This window comes from Astatotilapia calliptera, chromosome 14 (assembly GCF_900246225.1).
Source record: "Astatotilapia calliptera chromosome 14, fAstCal1.2, whole genome shotgun sequence".
Taxonomy (NCBI): domain Eukaryota; kingdom Metazoa; phylum Chordata; class Actinopteri; order Cichliformes; family Cichlidae; genus Astatotilapia; species Astatotilapia calliptera.
Genome location: NC_039315.1, coordinates 17,006,447 through 17,025,242, shown reverse-complemented (window position 1 = coordinate 17,025,242; position 18,796 = coordinate 17,006,447). Strand labels below are relative to the sequence as shown.

General features: G+C 43.1%; 1 protein-coding gene across 2 annotated transcripts in view; it reads right to left on the bottom strand.

The window, feature by feature from the left end:
* Positions 1-18,796, bottom strand: part of arhgap35a (Rho GTPase activating protein 35a) — a 58,786-nt gene that overhangs the window by 3,294 nt on the left and 36,696 nt on the right. For both annotated transcript variants that reach the window (XM_026192419.1, XM_026192420.1), the window contains exons 2-6: positions 14,390-18,224; positions 8,967-9,099; positions 4,042-4,119; positions 1,816-1,947; positions 171-276 (exon numbers count right to left, since the gene is read on the bottom strand). In XM_026192419.1, coding sequence (XP_026048204.1) covers positions 171-276; positions 1,816-1,947; positions 4,042-4,119; positions 8,967-9,099; positions 14,390-18,109 — 4,169 coding nt within the window. In that variant the 5' untranslated portion in view covers positions 18,110-18,224. The remainder of the gene's footprint in view (positions 1-170; positions 277-1,815; positions 1,948-4,041; positions 4,120-8,966; positions 9,100-14,389; positions 18,225-18,796) is intronic.

The following is an 18,796-nucleotide window of genomic DNA, read 5'->3' as shown; positions in this document are numbered from 1 at the left end:
AGAGATAACGTGACCACGGCATTAATGACGATCATTTCTCAGACTGAGTAAAACCTCTGTTCATCAGTAAGCTCATCACACTGATATCACCCTTGGGTCACTTGACTGTCTGACCAGTGGTGTAGTCAGCACAGTCGCCAGAAGTCATCTGACCCCCACCGTTCACTCACTTGTTCAAGTGGCTGATGACATATTTGAAGACCTCATAATTCTCCTTAGGGAAGCGGCGCAGAACATCCTTCATCGTCTGGAAGCGCTGCTCCCTGTCGTTGATCTCTGAATGGTGGCAAAGAGAGACGGGAGGTTAGCAGGAGGGAGAAAAGTGGCTGAAAGACAAGATTAGAAGAATCTGAGGAGAAGATGTCAGGGGAGAGCGAGTGGAGAGTAAAGAAAGATTAGGAAGGGATGGGGAGAGCACAACTGAATAGCAGAGAGCTTGAAGAGCATGGGGAGGCAATTTCAGCTCTAAAAGCAGAGGTCTGTGCAGGACACATTGATTTAATCCTAATATAAAATTTTCTCCCTGACAAAATCAGAAATATTTGAACGGACTCCAGACTAGATTCATAAAAATAATATATAAAAAAAAAACAAAAAAACCCCCCCATTGGACAAGGACCGCACACATTGCAGCAGAAATACACCATGCATACACCCATTACAGTGTCCTGCAGCTTACAGCAACACACACACACACACACTCGCACACTGACACACACTCAGGGTGTGTTAAGCCTGATGGCAGTGAGGAGTGAGTCAGACAAACTGACGTCACCGGCTAACACAGTCCATTGAGAGTGCGGGAGTTTGTGTGTGTGTGTGTGCGTGAGTGAGGCAGAGAGCAGCAGCGAGAAACAGCAGATGTTCTCCTGCACATCACAAACATGATTTACAGTCGCACAATCTGAGTTTGTATTCCCACAATGAGGTCAGTGCGGATCAAAAACAGATCTGGGACCGAACGACTTTACACAGTCACAGTTTCCTCCCGCTCTACATCCATCACGAGCGATCAAAACTTAACTCGAGTTCCTTACAGCTTATTTAAAGTAATGTCACCATGACAATATCCACCAAAAATCCACCCACCAGCTTTTCTCTCAGTCGCCTTTTTCTCCACCTCTCTGCTAACCCCAATTTGCTATTTTCCACAAATGACGCCTTTCTCATCTCCAACTCTACCATAATTTTTCTTCTTCTTTCACCCTCACTTCTTTTCCTCTATTGTGGTACAGACTGCAGGAGCTTTATCAGGTCTCTGTCACAGCTGAAAGGTCACGCTGGGGGCGTTAGAAAACAAACACACACACACTCAAAGACATGGGATGCAGAGCTCGGTGAGTGACAGCAGCCTCACGGCCCAGGGTTAAATCTCTCTGGCGTGATGCAAGACTAAGCTATGCTTTAAATCGCCATTCTGACAGATTACAGGACACAAAGAGAAAAAGCGAGGCTGTGGAGAGGGCAGGGGCACTCTCGTTTATCTAACATATTTTCTCATGACTTCATCCAGACCCTAGTGCTCCTGCATCCCTCATCACGCTGCGCAATCAGCCCCGTATCCTCCTTCTCAAAGCCTTAAATATTCTCCCCTCCATCCATTTCTCCTCCTCCCGTTTCCAGCCCTTTACCAAGTGACAAATCCAATTCTCCCCATGGGTGGATTTGGATTGCAGGAGTATTGCTTGTTAGGTTAAAGAAAAGTTACAATGAAGGGGAAAGGATTTCAGGCAAAATCCAATCCATCCTCGGGTTTTAGTGCAGAATTCCCCACACATGCCTCAACCTCACCGTCCCCACAGCCCCAGGACTTACTGAAGGCCTCCACCAGCTCTGTCTGCATGCTGTAGGGCACCAGAGGGTCAGGTAGCTCAGAGAAGAAGGCCTTCATGGCACCTGCCACTGTGTTGATGGTGAAGTCTTTCTCCACCAGATCGAGGCTGTGGTCTAAGGGGAAAAAAAATGAAAGGGAAATTCGACATTTTAAATGCAAGACAGATGTATGCCAAATATATACATCCCAACTGTGCATGCATAGAATGTATAAGAAAAAATAACTCTTCTAATTTCATCTAGTCATCACGCCGGTATCATGAGATCAATGCTTTATCCCTGGACCACACAAGTAAAAGAAGGCAATTTAATACATTTGAGGACAGTGAACAAAATGGTACCACGTAGGGATGCATACATATTTATTGTTTTCCTCATTATTTAGTCCCCCTCTGCTGCAGGGAAAGAGAGTAATCTCTATTATGAAAAATAGCTGAACTGTCTTTCGGCTCTTTGTGCCATCTTTGAAGATATAGCCTAGCCAGTGCAAAATTCATTCACCGAACTGATGCCACTGTTGTGTGATTATCAGTGTTATCCTTTTGGCCAATCAGTCAATACGTTTGATCAATACTTCTTTGCATCCATGGAACCGATTAACTTTTCATTCTGTGCTACTATTTTTTTCTTTGCTCATTGTACTCACCTTTGAATATAAAACTACACAAATTCAATACAGCAGCATATGACATAATGCAATCTTGAATGGCAGCTTATTCTTTTTTTTTTTGGGCTGCTCCTTTTAGGGGTCCATCTTCGTCTCACCCAATCGCTAGCATGCCCTTCTGTCACACCAATCCTCTTCATATCACGATATCACTACATTCATAAACCTTCTCTGTGGTATTTCTATTTTCTTCCTGCCTGGCAGCTCCATCTTTAACATCCTTTGTCCAATATATTCACCATCCCTCCTCTGCACTTGTCTAAACCAGGTCATTCTTGCTGAGATGATTCTCTGATGTACTCATTACTAATCTTGTCCTTCCTCGTCACTCCCAGTGAAAATCTTAGCCTGTTTAACCCAGCCACCTGCAGTTCCACCTCCTGTCCAAACCATAGATCATAGCAGGTTTCAGTATCATCTTGTAAACCTTACCCAATATTTCAAACTTTCCGAGATCTATTCCCATTAACAGCAGTGCCTTGTAGAAATAATGGGAGATGATATAAATAATTTTTGTTTAATATGATGATGCACTTCAATTTGCTAGGTCTTCATAATGCCAATTTTCCTAGATGCTTCCAGTGTCACACATCTTAGAGACAAGGCTGGCCAAACAGACTTCTCACTTCATAGTTTACTTGATATAAATATCAAAGTAAACTATATCAAATAGCATCTCTGTTGATGTACCACAAATCATTTTAGTTAATAAACATAGTTAAATAGAACAATCAACGACAGATAATTGTAAAGTTAATTTGAGCAAAGAAAGAAACCAATAGAGCACCACTCTCCCAGAGAGCGTGTGTGTGGGAGACTTAATTAAAAAAGCCATTTTCTGATAACTTGTTACTTTACAAAGGTAGTATGTGCAGAAAAAAAGAGGCAAAACAGACAAGTCTCACAGCTTCAGTTTAACAAGTTCTTGAAAGTCTGATTTGAGCTCCCACTTTTAGAGTTTCCAAGCATAGAGCTTCTGATGCTGCTTCACCTGTGATGAGTTATCTGAATCTTCGTGGAAGTGACGAAGTGCCATCTTCAGCACTGCTATGAGACACCTGCGCTGTAGCTTCACCTGTAATTGTCTTGTCCCATCAGCCTGAGGCTCAGAATGATTCAACACTGGGTTTCAACTCTGATTACCAGAGTAGGATTTAACCTCAACCAGCCGTGGATGCGTGAATACACACACACACGAGCCATCTTTCTGCGCCATCTATCTCGGCAGCTGCAAGCTTCATTAACCAAACCAATCTGCAGGCAATTAACTGCCCACACCAGACAGCCACATGCATGGAGACACACATCGAGGGCTCTTGTACCAAGTGAAGCTGCAAGCGCGCAGAGAAGCAGGTAGACGATGGAGGAGGAAGTAATCTAAGAGGAAGTGAAGGCCAATTCCCTCAGAAGAATTAATGCTCCAAGGTTAATTAAGGTGATACAAGATTGTAACAGATAGAAGCAGACAGACACCTGTAGGTGTGCATCTGAGGCATATGTGCACATGTACGTGTGAGTACAGTAGGCACAAAGTAACACACCTTGCTCAAATTGCCGCTGCATGCTCTCCATATCTGCCTTGTTCCCACAGACCCTGTAGATGCCCTCTGTGTTCAGGCCTGGTGGAAAGAGAAAGAAAGAGAGAAATGGTATTAGCTCACAGTTATTTTCATATGTTTAATTTGCAACAAGTGTCAACTATACGTGGGAGCTGCTGAAATAACATAGAATTGTGTGAGAAAAAGTACAGCTACTGAAGGCTGTGCTTTTTGCCTATGTCCCCTTCAATCTAAACACACTATTAGCACAATTTATTAAACCCATAAAGCACTCCTGCAGGTCTGCTAATAGCCCATTGGTCCATTGTGAGAAATTCAGGCCATCTTAGTGCCACAATGCTATAAAATAACATGAGAAATTGTAATTTGTTTTTCACAAGCTTTTTCTCTCCAAGTTAAAGTCAATTTGCAGCCTAAACTCAACCACAATAATATGTACTTTATAAGAAAAGCAATGAAATCAAGCTAAAATTCCAAGTCATGATTTGACATTCTGAACAGACTGATAAAGAATTGTAGCAAATATGAATCCCTCAAACATGAGATCTCAAACCACGAACACAAGACAAAAGAGTAGCAATGAGTGCTACTTTTCCTACAAGCCTTACTGCTCCTATTGCTTACTGTTTAAATTTGTGTTTTTCCAGACTTTTAATGGCTCACAGCAGGTGCGCACTAATGCAACATGATTGAGGTAGCCAATTAAATGCTTATTATGTCAGGCTGTTGGATTTTATAATCTGTTTACTGCAATAATCTATTCTAATTTAACCTACTATAATTTTTGACAAATGCACTGATTTTTCATACCAACTACGGCAAACACTTTCTTTACATATTAGAAAGTTTGCTAGTAGTCCAGAACACACACACCTAATGAACAAATTGGAAAAACTGCAAACAAGCCAAAGTGGGACAGAAAGACACATGGAGTGCCAGCATAAATGAAAGTGCACTTCATTTTGGTTAATTAATATATTTCCCCCCCCAAATCTACATCCTTAAAATCCTGTATTCGCTGACACATTGGTGGCAATCTAAGAAGACAAAGAGCAATCCAGAGGGAGTAAAGGAGATGGGGAGTGGCAGAAAAAAAATGGGGCCTGAAAGGAACAGGCAGGGAGGAAATGAGAGAGCTCTCAGTCAAGGCATACAACATTGATCTCCTCCCCTCCTACCAATCAATTACCCACAAAAGCTTTTCGAGCCAGACACTAGGAAAACAGGGATGGGAGGACAGATACGGAGAGAGGGAGCAGTGTAGTAGTGGTGTGGTGAGGGAGAGATAGGTGCAAAATAGAAAAAGCACCCGAGGATGGGATGGCCACTGGGGGAGTGTGAGGATGCATAGTCAAGACTGATGAAAGAGAGAATGAGAAAAAATAAAGGGATTAAGATAAGGAGGGCTAACCAGAAGGATGGAAAACTCCAAAACACACTACTGAGGGAGGTTAGGGGACAATGAGAAGAAGCTAGTGGCTATAGAAGGTGGAAAAAAAAAAAATTCCTTGTCCTCCTGATAAAATCACTCCAGGGGCACGGCAAAAATAAAAATTTCCCTATGACAAACAAGTTTTTTTCTGCCCCCTCAGACATTTTCTTATATACCTTTTTAAGGCTTTTCCAATTCATAAAACAGTTTATATTCAACAAATGAATTATTGTCAGCTTTGGTGCATATACCTTTAAGCACTGCACACACATTTTAAACCAGAACAAAAACCTAAACTACACTAATCTGTGGTGACTTGTTAGCTTCCAGGAGCAATCAAATGGTCAAAAATGCCTGTAGCCCTGCAATCACACAAACCAAGAGTGCGATAAATGTTCCCGCCGCGTTAGAGGCTGCGATTCTGCAGAGTGTTACTATCTGACACCACTCCAGCTGATCCCACATCAGCCCAGATCCCAGTCTCTCTCAGGGTTCAGCAGCCCAGAGGCTGATTTCATAGTTCACCATGGAGACGAGCGGTCGCTGGGTGCTGCCCTTTTCGTCGCTATGGAGGCTTGTACGGCCGGCAGATATGCCTGCACACGCTAAGACACATTCATCACCTCAGTACCCATGAGCAGAGCACACTGCGACTAGCGACTACCACGCTGAGAAAGCCGGAGCTGAGAAGAGATAACAGCAGTCGCTGTGGATTGATTTTATATAGCTGCTTTTCTACAAGCTCAGAATGCATGAAAATAACACAAAATACCACATCCACTCCTATTATTCTCAAGGACAAAGAGAGTGAGCAATGAAGCACGAATAAAAGAAGCAACAGAAGACTTTAGGATTGAAACTACAAGAAGAGAAAAAAAGTGTTTTATTCACAACCAGAAAAAAATATGATTATGAACATTTGTGGGGCTTTTTATGTATATATTAAGGACTGGAGGATTACCTTTCATATTTACACAGCTGCATATAAGCAGGGACAGGGTTTGAAGCGAGACTATAAAACAAAATATCGATCATCTCTTTCACTGAAGTTCTAGTTTTTGAGATATTGACTGTAGAGATATTTGGCTTATGTTGGAATATAATGGCACGAGAAGGGTGAAATAAGCCATCCAACCATCCCTCTACCTGAGCTGAAAGCTAACTGCAAGCGTAATTTGGCTGGTGGATATAGTTTGGTATAAAGTAGTTTAAGTAACTGGGTCATGACGTCAGGAAAGAGACACTTTCACAGAGTTTCTCAGATATATTTTTCTTTTTAAGCAGTGCAAGATGAGCTAAGGCAATTTCCATCATATTCAAGAGAAGGCATACATCTCTGCATCCAGTATCTCCAAACCTGGGTAACTCACACCAAATCGAATTTGATGGACAAATTGGTGGAAAAACATGTTTATTTGATTTCGGGCTGAACTCTTCCTTCAAGTTAGCGCTAAGTGTTTTTGTTCGAGGTAAAAGGAAAAGGGAAGGATGTAGGTTAAAGCGGCAGGTCCAAGGTCAGCTTGACAACGTCAGTCATTACCAGCTCGCACTGTAGTGACAAACATAGTGTCAGTGCTGTAAAGTAATTTCCTGAGAGTGTGATTATACCCAGAGATTACGGACGCAGATAGGATAAGTAAAGTCTGACTTTACAGCAGCTGCAATCAAAACTAAATAGCACACTGTAGCTCATTTCCCCTTCCAGTCCCAGAATTGTGCCCCGTGTGTGTGTGTGTGTGTGTATGTATATATATATATATATATATATATATATATATATATATATATATATATACATATACATATATATATATACACACACACACACATATACATACATACATACGCTGTTGGTTAATAAGATGTGTGAAGTTATACTGCTTACACATGCCTATACTCATAGGTAAAACCCGAACAAGCCAAACACACAAAAGAAACTTCATAACCATGGTGTAACTAAAACACACCCAACCGCATGCAAACAAAAGGTGTGGGGGAAGGACCGAAAGCAATGAAAGAGGAAACACAGGATTTGAGAACAGTAGGGAAAAAATATGATGACTAGACAAGGGTGACAACAGGACAGGGAAAGAAAAAGAAATGTGTGCTAGGAAGAAGATGAAGGAAATCAAATGTGACAAGTGTAGGTACTCTGAGAGATGGAGGGAGGAGGAGGAGCAGATCAGGAGAAAGAAGTTGAGAAACAAGGACACAAAAAGAGACGAGGGGAAAGGAAACGGCGCATTAGGAGAAATACTACAAAGCAGCGAGTGAGGATAATAGGTGGAAAATACCTCCCGAGGAGCTTGGAATTCACTCTTGTGCGTACTTGAATGCATATGCAACCAGTTTTTCTACTTTAACCAGGTGCAACTGCTGTAGCCACTTCCAGTGAACATCTGAACAGGGCGAGGTGAAACCTATCATGACGCTTTGTTATCGAGAGCTTTGCCCCTACGCTCCTGCACAGAGGAAGGCGGATGTTTTGTAAGGCCGCAGTAATCCACAAATACTGAGTCTTTAATCAGGACAGAGATTACAGTGGAATGCACTGGCATGTCAGTAAGCTTGGCCAAATGCAACTCCCATTATGAAGTTAATGTGTGCACATTTTTTTTTATTAACTGACGGCTTGAGTAGCTAAAATCCTTTTTATGGATCCAGCCGAGAAGAGGGAGAGGCGTGCGATGTCTTCACACGCGCACTGACCCCGCAAGACTTTGCTTCTGGTTTAATGTAACAGCTGGTAACAGAGTGAGAAGCAAGCTGGCAATCCTAGGGCAGTGGGGCAGCTGAGGAGCATGGCAACAGGGTAGCAAGGTTAGAGGAAGCTATCGGAGCGCGTGTGTCTGCGCTTGCAGAGAGGAGACAAGAGGCCAGGCAACAGTCTAAAGACCTGTCAGCGAAACACAGCTGCAAAATTCACATAACACAGAGCAGATGAGAATATTTCATACTAATATTCTAACATACTTCATATTAAAGAAAAATTATGCTGCTTAAAATCAATGATTCTGTTTCTAAGGCAACAGAAAATACTGTCACTATAACCACGGCCATGTTTTCTTTGATGCTTTTACATGAACCACTTGCAACATGCCACATGAACCCTTTAATATTTATGTGAATGATTTCAAATTCAATTCATTTTCTTTTCCTTATAAAAAAGTGGGTTGTAGATGTTCTCCTGTATAGCCCACCTATAGGCTTAGGCACAATCATCAAATAAACCTGAGCAAAGAACAACAGAGACAAAGAAAATGCGTGAATGTAAATGTAAACCGACCAAGAAGAGAGGACGGATAAGGAAATATCCACCAGAAAAGAAACGATTCACACTAATGGAAGCAGCTGTAGTACATGCAGGGCCACAACAACAAAGTCATTTTATAAGAGTTATTAGCTAAACGACTGAAACACAAGAACCTGCGATGCATTGCACTGGATGCCATTAGGCATCCGTACAGATCCTTACCCGTTGTTTCAATGAAATGGATGCACTTCTCGATGAAGACTGGGATTGGTCTCTCAGGAGTGACCACAGTGGATAGTGGCATGCCAAAGTAGCCAGGTTTTGAGATGGAATGCCTGGGTTTGGATCGTGGTTTCTAGGAAAAAAAAAAAAGAAAAAAAAAAGATATATCAGAATGTTGGTAGCAAACAAAAGAAGAACATCAACATTTCCTGGTGGCACTGGTCTTGAAATGGCCATGACCTTATTTAAATGTGACTGTGTTGTTATGTTAGCAACTGTGAGACGAGACGTGTATGCACCTATCCCGCACATTCCTTAAAAGGTTAAACTTATATGGCTGCCTTAAGCCCTGATCTGTGCATATACCTGAGAGATATGCATCACTTATTTCATCACTTTATCTCTTCGTTCTTTTGTATGGCATTCTGTTTCTGTTTCTCTCTCTGCTACCGCACGCGCACTGCTGTTAACAGATAATCAAACTCCCTTATTCATTGTTTAAATACTTTCTTACTACCGTTATGGGAGTTGTGATACACTCTTGCAACATTTTTGCCTGCTACTCCGTATGGCTGAGGCGTCAGCAGTAATTGTGCTGTGCCTTAATGGTGTTCAGCAGGGATATTTGAAGGCCTCTGAGCCCTGGATCTCTAGTATGTCTGTCAGCCCCCTGAGGCTCTGGCCTGGAAGGCTGGGTGTCGAGCCAGAGATGCATGGTTGGCTGGACACACAGGCTGCTGGTGCAGTGCAGGCCTGACAGACACAAGAAAAGGAGCAGAGGAGTGCTCATTAGAGGGAAGAAGCACGGCGTGCCCTCTGCTCCAGATACTGGCCTCGCTGCACTCTGCCAAACATTTTCGATTGCACATATATTCACACTCACTCTCAGTGGTACTCGAGGGAACAAGTGGTGATAGATTCATTAAGACCGGGCAGATTAACAAAGGCTCACCTGGAGTTTTTTGCCATCGCCATGGCAAGATATTTTTCATTAGCCTTCTATGAATAAGGCCATTATTAGCACATAACTGTAGGCTAGAGTTATGTCTGTATGTGTCTTACCTTTAACTGTAGTTTCATTTTATCACATTCTTTTAAGAGCTTCAATTTTACATAGGCCAATGAGTTTCACTCTTCAGTCATTAGCGCACTCACTGTGATTTTCCCTTCTTAAATCTTATTAACTGCTAAAATATTAGGCGATGCTTAGTTAGCAAACAAATACATAAGAATATATTTTGCATCCAAGTATTTGCATTGGCCTCAAGACGCTCCTCTATGACAGCCTTCGGTTGACAAAAAAAGTTCAAGTGAAAAAAATCCCTAAATGTCAAAAGATAAGAGTATAACAAAGTATTCCAAGAAGAGTCTGCACCTCCTTCAAGAATCCTGTTAAGGTCTGGACTTGCACTAAGTGATACATGTTAAATACCTGCAGATTCTCAGCCAGTCAGTTACAGCTTCCCAGTTATCGTTCCATCATAACCCCACATGAGCAGATTCCTAAGTCGAATTCCTTCACTTATCACTCCCCAGCTACCTCCTCCACTGCCTCTCTGACACTCCCTGGGACGTCCATGGGACCAGGGGTAGATTTGAACCCTGTATTCATGCGTTCACAAAACACTAACGTAAAGCTTCAATTGAATTTTAGGAACAGCAGAGAACTATTGTTGTTATAACTCGCTGCCAGTTTGGTTTCGAGCTCCATGTTGCAGCTCATAATTTATTTGTGTCCTGTCACACTGAGCGTGTTGTATATCTGTGCCCTATCTCAGTTTAGCAGACTGTCTCTATACGCCCACCCCCTCCTCCTGCATCCACTCTCCTCTCTTACTGTCTTCTCTCCCTGCAGTTTTGCCTTCTGGCCACTCCTTTCAGTTGCTGACTGAGACAGGATATGCTGCCAGCGCTGAGGAGACAAAACAGACCTCTACCACAAAATCAAAACACAACAGATCCTCAACAATAACACGCAGACACCACAGTGAGCATTTACACACACTGTAGGACACTGAAACACAAAGCCACTCAAAAGTTTTATCATAACTCTTATTCCTCTCATCTCCATTTTCTTTCCATGGCTGTTTCTGAGCCTTTTGTTTGACTGTCTCCCTGCCTTTTTTTTCCTGCATGAAGTCAGTAGACAAACTGGGTGACTGAGGAATTTCAAACACTTTTCTTTCTGGCTGAGTAAGTTAGGGGGAGAAAAAAAAAGGTGCAGACGAAAGAGAGAGGAAACGTTTCCGGCCTCTCGCTGAGGGAGGGTGATCAGGACAAACACAGTTGGTCAGCGCCTGAGGTAAAGAGGGCTTTAAAATGGGCTAAGAGTGTAGCTTCCATTATTTGTTCCTAGACGTCATGATTCAGATTGGTAGACAGCGCCCTAAGGCTCTCTCCAAGAAAATGTTTACACTGCATAACGCCAAACGGTCACGTAAAAGACAACTGAAAAACAGGCTGAGTTAACCCCAACCAGCCAACAACAGGAATGGCTGGTTGTTTGCCAATGGAGAGGCACTGCCACAATACATCTCCCTGAAATGACCAAATAACTCAATAAAATGCCTTCCTGAAGGGATTTCAGGCTGCAGCAGACTGAAAATGGACACTTATCTTTCAGACAGCTGCTTAGAAAATAGGTGATGGAACTTGATCACTTTGTTACAACCACAATTAAGCCATAATGGCTTGTAATGTGGATATCCAGATCCCAAGACATGCCGTAGGGCACAAATCATGGGCACTGATATAACTAATGATGCTGACACTGGCCTACCTTCTGTTGGCTTTTTTTTTTTCCTTTGGAAATGTGTGGGTTTAAAATGTGTCATGTAGTACTGGGCGGTATGACTGGAAATTTAAATCACAGGGTTTTTATGGATCCACTTTTGCTCTGCCCCTTTGCATAGAGAAGGTCAAAGCGTATGGTTGTGTAAAAATCACAGCTATTACATCTTGTGTACTTGCTAACATACAGTCACCGGCCACCTTGTTGAGTACATGCAAAACTGCTTTTTAATGCAAGCCAATCACGTGGGAATTTAATGCATTTAGGCATGTATACATCGTTAATATGATCTGCAGAAGTTTTAAGTGAAAATTTAAGTGACTCTGAATGTGGCATGGCTGCTGTCAGCATCAACGTTTAGAATTTGGGATGAACATGAAAGCATGCATCCATCCTGCCTTGTTCAGGTTTCTGGTGATGGAATAACATTGTGGAGGACATTTTCTTGGCACACTTTGGGGCTCTTTAAAGGCCACAGTTTACCTGAATACTGTTGCTGACCATGCGACCACAGCGTACCCATCTTCTGATGGCTGCTTCCAGCAGAATAACAGCATGCCACAAAGCTCACGGCATCTTAAACTGACTTCTTGAACATAAGAGTGAGCCCGCTGTACTCAAACAGCCTCCACAGTCACCTGATCTTGATCCAATAAAGCACTTTTGGGATTTGGTGGAACAGGAGATTCACATTATTGATGTGCAGGTGACAACTGTGCAGCGACTGTGTGATGCTGTCATGTTAATATAGCCCCAAAGCTCTGAGGAACTTTTGCAGCACCCTGGTGAATCCATGCCACAAAGAATTAAGACCGTTCTGAAGGCAAAAGGATCTAACTCAATACTAGCAAGTACATAATAAAGTGCCACTGAGTGTACTACTTGAACTAGTCTGCTCACAAATCCTGCTACCTTGTGTTTTAAAGGTTCTCACTTTTTTCCCCCCAGTGGGATGAATGGCAACAAGTGCTACAGAATGCGATCTTAGCAGTTGAATTATCCGGGAGGACAGCTTCTATTCAGGTACTTGGACATCACATCTGAGTGTGTGAAAACATTAATCATCCCCCTCCTGTTCCTCTCTGCTGACAGCCATGGTAATTATCACAGACACAGAAGCACAACATACACAGATGTAACTGCTGTTCAGTTGGCACTTCTATACCGCACCATGTGTGTGAATGAACAGCATACCAGGCTGATAAGCCGAACACTGTAAGGTCACTGCATGTGGGTGAGAGACAAGCACAGGAAGGAAAAGAAATGGGGAGACAGAAATCAAGTAAAGTAGGAGATACGTGTGTCCAAAAGACAAGAATATAATGGGGGGAGAGGAAAAAAGTGACAGGAATGTGAGAAGCAGTATGAATCAGCAAGAACAGGAGACCAAACTGAGAATATGAGAAAAGTAACGGAAGGAAGCAAATAAAGATAATCAGTCCAGTCTTAGTCAAAACTTCACTGCAGTACGACAGTAAAAGCAACAAAAACATTACACTACATATAGTGACTCTGCTGTTACATACAGACTTCACATACCGTAGATCAATCTAAAAAGGAAGGTTTTAATTTGAAACAAAGATTACTTTCCTTATATTCTTATTCTGTTTTTTTGCTTGTTAGTGCTATTAGCAGGGATGTTCGCACCTAGTTTTCTAAAAGTCTGCAGTGATTTAGTATCTGTTTTAATCTGTTTTAAGTGCCAGTATAGAAAGACGTTTAAGAACCTTGCAAAAGATCAATGTCTAACATTATTCCTCTAGGGAAACCTGAAGATACCAGATAGAGATGGACACAGACAGATGAAATAGCACAGTCTATACCACGGCTCTGTCCCTATTCATTAAGAGTTTCTGCTTTCTGGTATAGAGGTTTACTGACCAGAGTTTGCCTCCATTATCTCTGATGATCTGGGTAGTTTAGAGGGATCCCACAGAGCGGTCAGTGAAAAAATATTGCAGACATCCTTTTATACAAACCCCCTACAGTATATGTCATGTTATCAGTGGGCTAAGCTTCAGAGAAGACAGATCTTTCTCAACTCATTAGAAATTCCTTGAGTTTAGTTAGAAACACATTTAATCGCAACAGCAAACAGCTGTTCAATCTCAAACAAGAACTAATCATATTGGAGAGATTATGGACATTTTATGCGTCTATTTTCTACATGTATACAGATGAATTTATATAAACTATATGTAAACACACTTGTCTCTTTGAGGTATTTTTCATACAGATTTTCTATACATTATAATTATATGTGAGGCAAATATATTAAAAAGTAAACCTGGCATGTTTTGAATATTTAAAATTAACCATTACAAATGTTTTCTTCTTTTGCTTAAAAAATAATTTTACCTTACTTTAGCATTAGACACTTTAATCTGCCAAAACAATTAAAGGACGTGAGGAGGTTATTAAGAAAATTTTACAGTTTAAAATGCACTTGAGTAGGCGATTGGTTCAATAATAAATACTGAACATTTGGCAATAAAGCTTGGTAACTGTTGTGTTGGAAACTGCTAAACTAAGAAAAAGAAAGTGCTCTGAATTTATGAGTTAATTTACAGAATTTTTTAAACCAAAATGGCACTCATATTGAACTTAAGCAGATAGTTGCATGAACACTAACCTTAGTTCTGCGCAGGCTTTTGAGAATATTTCTCTTTTTAGGATCCTCACTATCCTCAGTGGAGTTGTCTTTCTTAAGTGCTTCGTCATCCTGGCTCGCCTTGAATGAACTCCCCATCTCATCATCGCTGCCGATAGAAAAGCTCGTCCTAAAATTGCTGAACTTCCCAAGCCGTTTGGATCTGTCTCTGTAAAGCTTAGGCTTTATGCCAATCGCAGACAATTTTCTTCTGCGCTCCAGTGAACTGCTATCAGCTTCACTGTCTGACCCATTCCCCCCAGCACTCCCATTTGAATGACCCTTGTTGGCATTGCGGATGGTGATAATCTTGCCCTGTGTGCTGTCATGTGGGACAGAGTAAATATTTTCCTCTTCTGTGTGTCTAGGTTTGCTCACAGCATCCATTGGCTCAGCATAGTCTGAGGGGTCATAGCCACCATCACTACCTCGGGCCCAGGTGACAGCTTGGGGCAAAGAGCGGCGGTTGGTGCCTCCCTGTTGGTCCATGTAAGGGCCAAGATTAACCTTAAGGACTGGCTTGGGCTTCACTTGTGGAGGAACTTTGTTGTTCACCTTGCTCTCAAAAGTGCTAAGCTCGGAAATGAAAGAGAAGGGATCATCTGAATCCATTTCTGACAGCTTGAAGCTTCCCAGTTGGGAGCTGAGAGTATCCTCCCTCAGGGTAGGGTAAGGAGGTGATGGATCAATATCATCTTCTGAGTCCAAAAGTGTAACCGGGCTGGGAGAGCCACCACGAGGGCTGACGCTCTCATTGGTGCATGCCTCTGCTACATTGTCATACATGTGTGTGGCCTCAACAATGGTGCGCTTCTCCATCGCCTCTTTTAAGAAAGGCTGGAAGAGATCTATCTTATGAAGACCACCTACTACGCCACCATGTCCACATATTACCGTGTTAAATCTTGCCTCTATTTCATGAGCCAATTCTTCCCCCTGAATAACTTGTTCCTTAGCAGAGTCTGAATCTGACAGCTCCATCTGGCTCTCCCCTACTGCTAATAACTGGATTGGGATGATGTCTTGTACCTCACACAGAAAAGCACATAATGTCTCCAAAGAGGCCTTGCGGCGAGTAGAGTAAACAGCAATGTAGCCATGGACGAGCCCAGCCTTGCGAAGGGCTAATGAGGAATGGAAGGAGAGCAATGACAGCTCGATATTCTGCTTCTGACCTCCTATACTAAGATCCAGCAGAACAGAGGTGCCACCACCGAGGCTCGAGGAAGGACGACAATGCTGGGGCAAAAGGAAGGGAGCAAGGAGTTGGTCTAGGTCGTAGGTGTCTCCGCACATCAGGCACATGACTATCCTCAGGTCTGCCTCGAGCATTGACTGGGACTGAGAGTCTCTGGAGGATGGAGGAGGTAGTGGAGGGGAGCTGCTCCCTATGTTTCTACGTATTTCTAAGAGTCCTTTCAACATCTGAGTGATCTGCTTCTCGCTGACATTGCGGCCATAACCCATGCCTGGAGAGGCAGGGTCTAGGTAAGAACTCTGTAGCTTTGCAGCTACCTGCTGCCCTTGTTGTATGAGAGTTTGAGCTGTCTCCCCTCCAATATCCCCTATGGACCCCACCCCCCTCTTGGTGACCAGAAGGAGGGACAGTGGCAGTTGAGATAAGCTGTTTTCCCTTTCCCTTCTGCTAATAGTCGACTCTCTAAGCTTCTCTATACTCTCAACAACATAGGAGAGAGATTCCTTTGAATTGTACAAACATAGGCAGCCATGCGGTGTAAAGGTTGGTGTGTAGAAGGAATTAACTGGGAGACGTACATTGCCCTCTATGGGACGGAGGGTCAGCTCATACAGTTTTCCATCTAACACGTACCGGTCGTCACTGGTGCACAAGGCTCTTATCTCATTGGCCATCTCTCTGGCTAGCCCATCTTTTCCTAGAATGACAAGATTTATCCGTTCAGCTCTCCCCCCTTCCAGTCTCGCACAGTCTGATGAAGGGTACCGAGTTGGGAATCTGGAGGCCAGTATCTGCTCTATCTTAGTATCCACACAGTGCGGATTGTTGGGACAGGATTCCTTTGTGGGGTGATAGATAAAGTGGATATGTTTCAGTACAAGAGCATCCCTTTCTGCCTGCAGCTTCTGAAGGGCCTTAAATCTTTGCTCCTCCCCCAGCACTTCTCGAATGGCTCCCATTTTCTCTGTACTCGGTTTTGCATCCAACTCTAACTCATAAAAGAGCTCAGAATATTCAAGGAGCAATTCTTGAAAGTCTTCTTTGGCCCGGTCGATGATTTCTTTCTGGTGTTTATTGTAGATATCCAGATATTCAGCTTCATCCAGCCACTGGTAGAACTCTTCATTCATGATGAAGCTTCTGGCCTCCTCCCATGGCTTCCCTGGTGTGATAAAAGGAGAGACACTTAACTTCTCCTTGAACTCCCATCTCATTTCAGCCCGTTTCCGCTCATTCCTTAGCTGCACCAGATGGGACTCATAAATGGCTTCCGCTGCTGGTGTCTCCAGTAGGTCTTGTGGGATGCGATCATCTTCCATGTTATCAATGTGTGTTGTGGTCTCCCAAGGTGTATCATCTAGCACAACAAACCACTGACAGAAATCTCTTTTAGTCTCCAGGACTTTCTGAACTCCAGACCAGCTCAAGTGGTCTATCTCATCCAACTGTGGTAAGAGTGTAGACAGTGCCTGTGGCAGAGTACTTAGATAGAGCTTCCTAAGTTTCTCTATGTGTTCTTGTTTAAGTCTATGCACATGCTGCTGGAAGAGCTTCTTGGCTTTAGCAGTGCCCTCAAGAAAAACATAGTCCTTGTACTCGGGGGCAGTCTGCATGCGCCGACTGACAACAGGCCAGGTCTCATTGTAGTTCTTTACAATTCGGTTGACCAGCCACTCATAGCGGTCTTTGGCTGAGGCAATCTGTTGACTCTGCTGTTTCAGTGCCTCAAAGTAGGGGATAATCTTGGGCTTTCCCCTACTCTTGTCTATTAATTGAATCAGTGTAAAAAAGGCTAGGTCAACATTGACATTGGAACGTGCTGAGGTTTCTACCACCTGTAGATTCTTCTTAGTTAGGGCAAAAGTGTGTGAGTCTTTAATATACCGCTCAACACCTTCATCACATTTGGTAAGGACCAGAACCACAGGCTTTTTTGTTTTTGCTAGCTGGTTATATAGGTTGGTAACAAACTTCATCTGATCCTCAAAGCTACGGTTCATACCCCTGCTAACATCTACAGAGAGTAAGAAGCCATCCACCATAAGCTTGCCTTCCGGCATCTGTTTCTGCTCAAAGTCTTGCTCCAGCCCCAGCTGATCTGTGCAAAAGTACATCAGCTTTTCAGCTGAAGCCAGCTTGGTGGAAGCTGCCCTCTTGATGTAAGGCTGCAGTGCCGTGCTTCGGTGTGGCTGAAACGTCTGATCATCAATGAACTCAGTCTGCTCCACCACATTTATACGGCATTCTGACCCCTCCTCCATTGTCCTTACAGCCTCTCCCCAGTATAGGAAGTGGTCATTGTTCACTACACGCCCTCCAAAGTCACTGGTACTGAGAACAGAGGTGTGATCTAGGTAGAAGTCATCTGCACTTGGCCGGACAAAGCGGTTACACAGGCAGGACTTGCCCACACCGCATTGCCCTTTCTCCTTCTCTGTGCCGGACAGCCCAAGCACAACCAGGTTGTAGGTGGGTGGCCGCGGATCTTGCTTTTTGGCCATCATCGTTGCTGGCAGAGGCTCATCCTGCCATGCTGGCCGTGAGCTCTAGAGAGAGGAGCAGGCTGCCAAGGAAGCAGGGTTTCCATGCAAGAGAAGCTCACTGGTCTGAGGCTTGGTCCTGCATGATAGAAAGAGAGAGACAAAAGTGAGATTTAATCTAGAGATATACAAAAAAAAAAAAATTCCACTATTCTAATGATAACCTTTAGCTACTGTGCCTCGCATCTAAATTCCTACTATGTGCCTGTGTTCTGTTAACAATTGTTAATCTCTGATCCTATTCCTCCACTGAATATTTCCTGAAAAGATTGAGGTCAGTGGTAAAGCTGTTGGAATGCTGCATATTACTTAACCCAGCTGTAACTCAGTTAAAGGCAATTTTTTCCCAGTTTAACTCATTTAATTTTAATGCTGCCAGAACTGCAGTGCTAACAGTGGTGCCTTCCACATTTCATTCTCATGTTCATTGCAACGCAATGTGTGTTTTGGCTTATTATCTGGCTTCTAACAGTCTGGTTGGTTTGCCTCACTCGCAGCAACATTGGAGGAAAGTAATGTAGCTCTTTCACTACTGCAGCAAACAGACAAACGACTGTGCACGCAAACATATGCACACAAGTAGCACGACACTCTTGTAGAAAAAGGCACACCAAGCTCTCGGCACCCTAAATGAAAGACACACACAGGAAG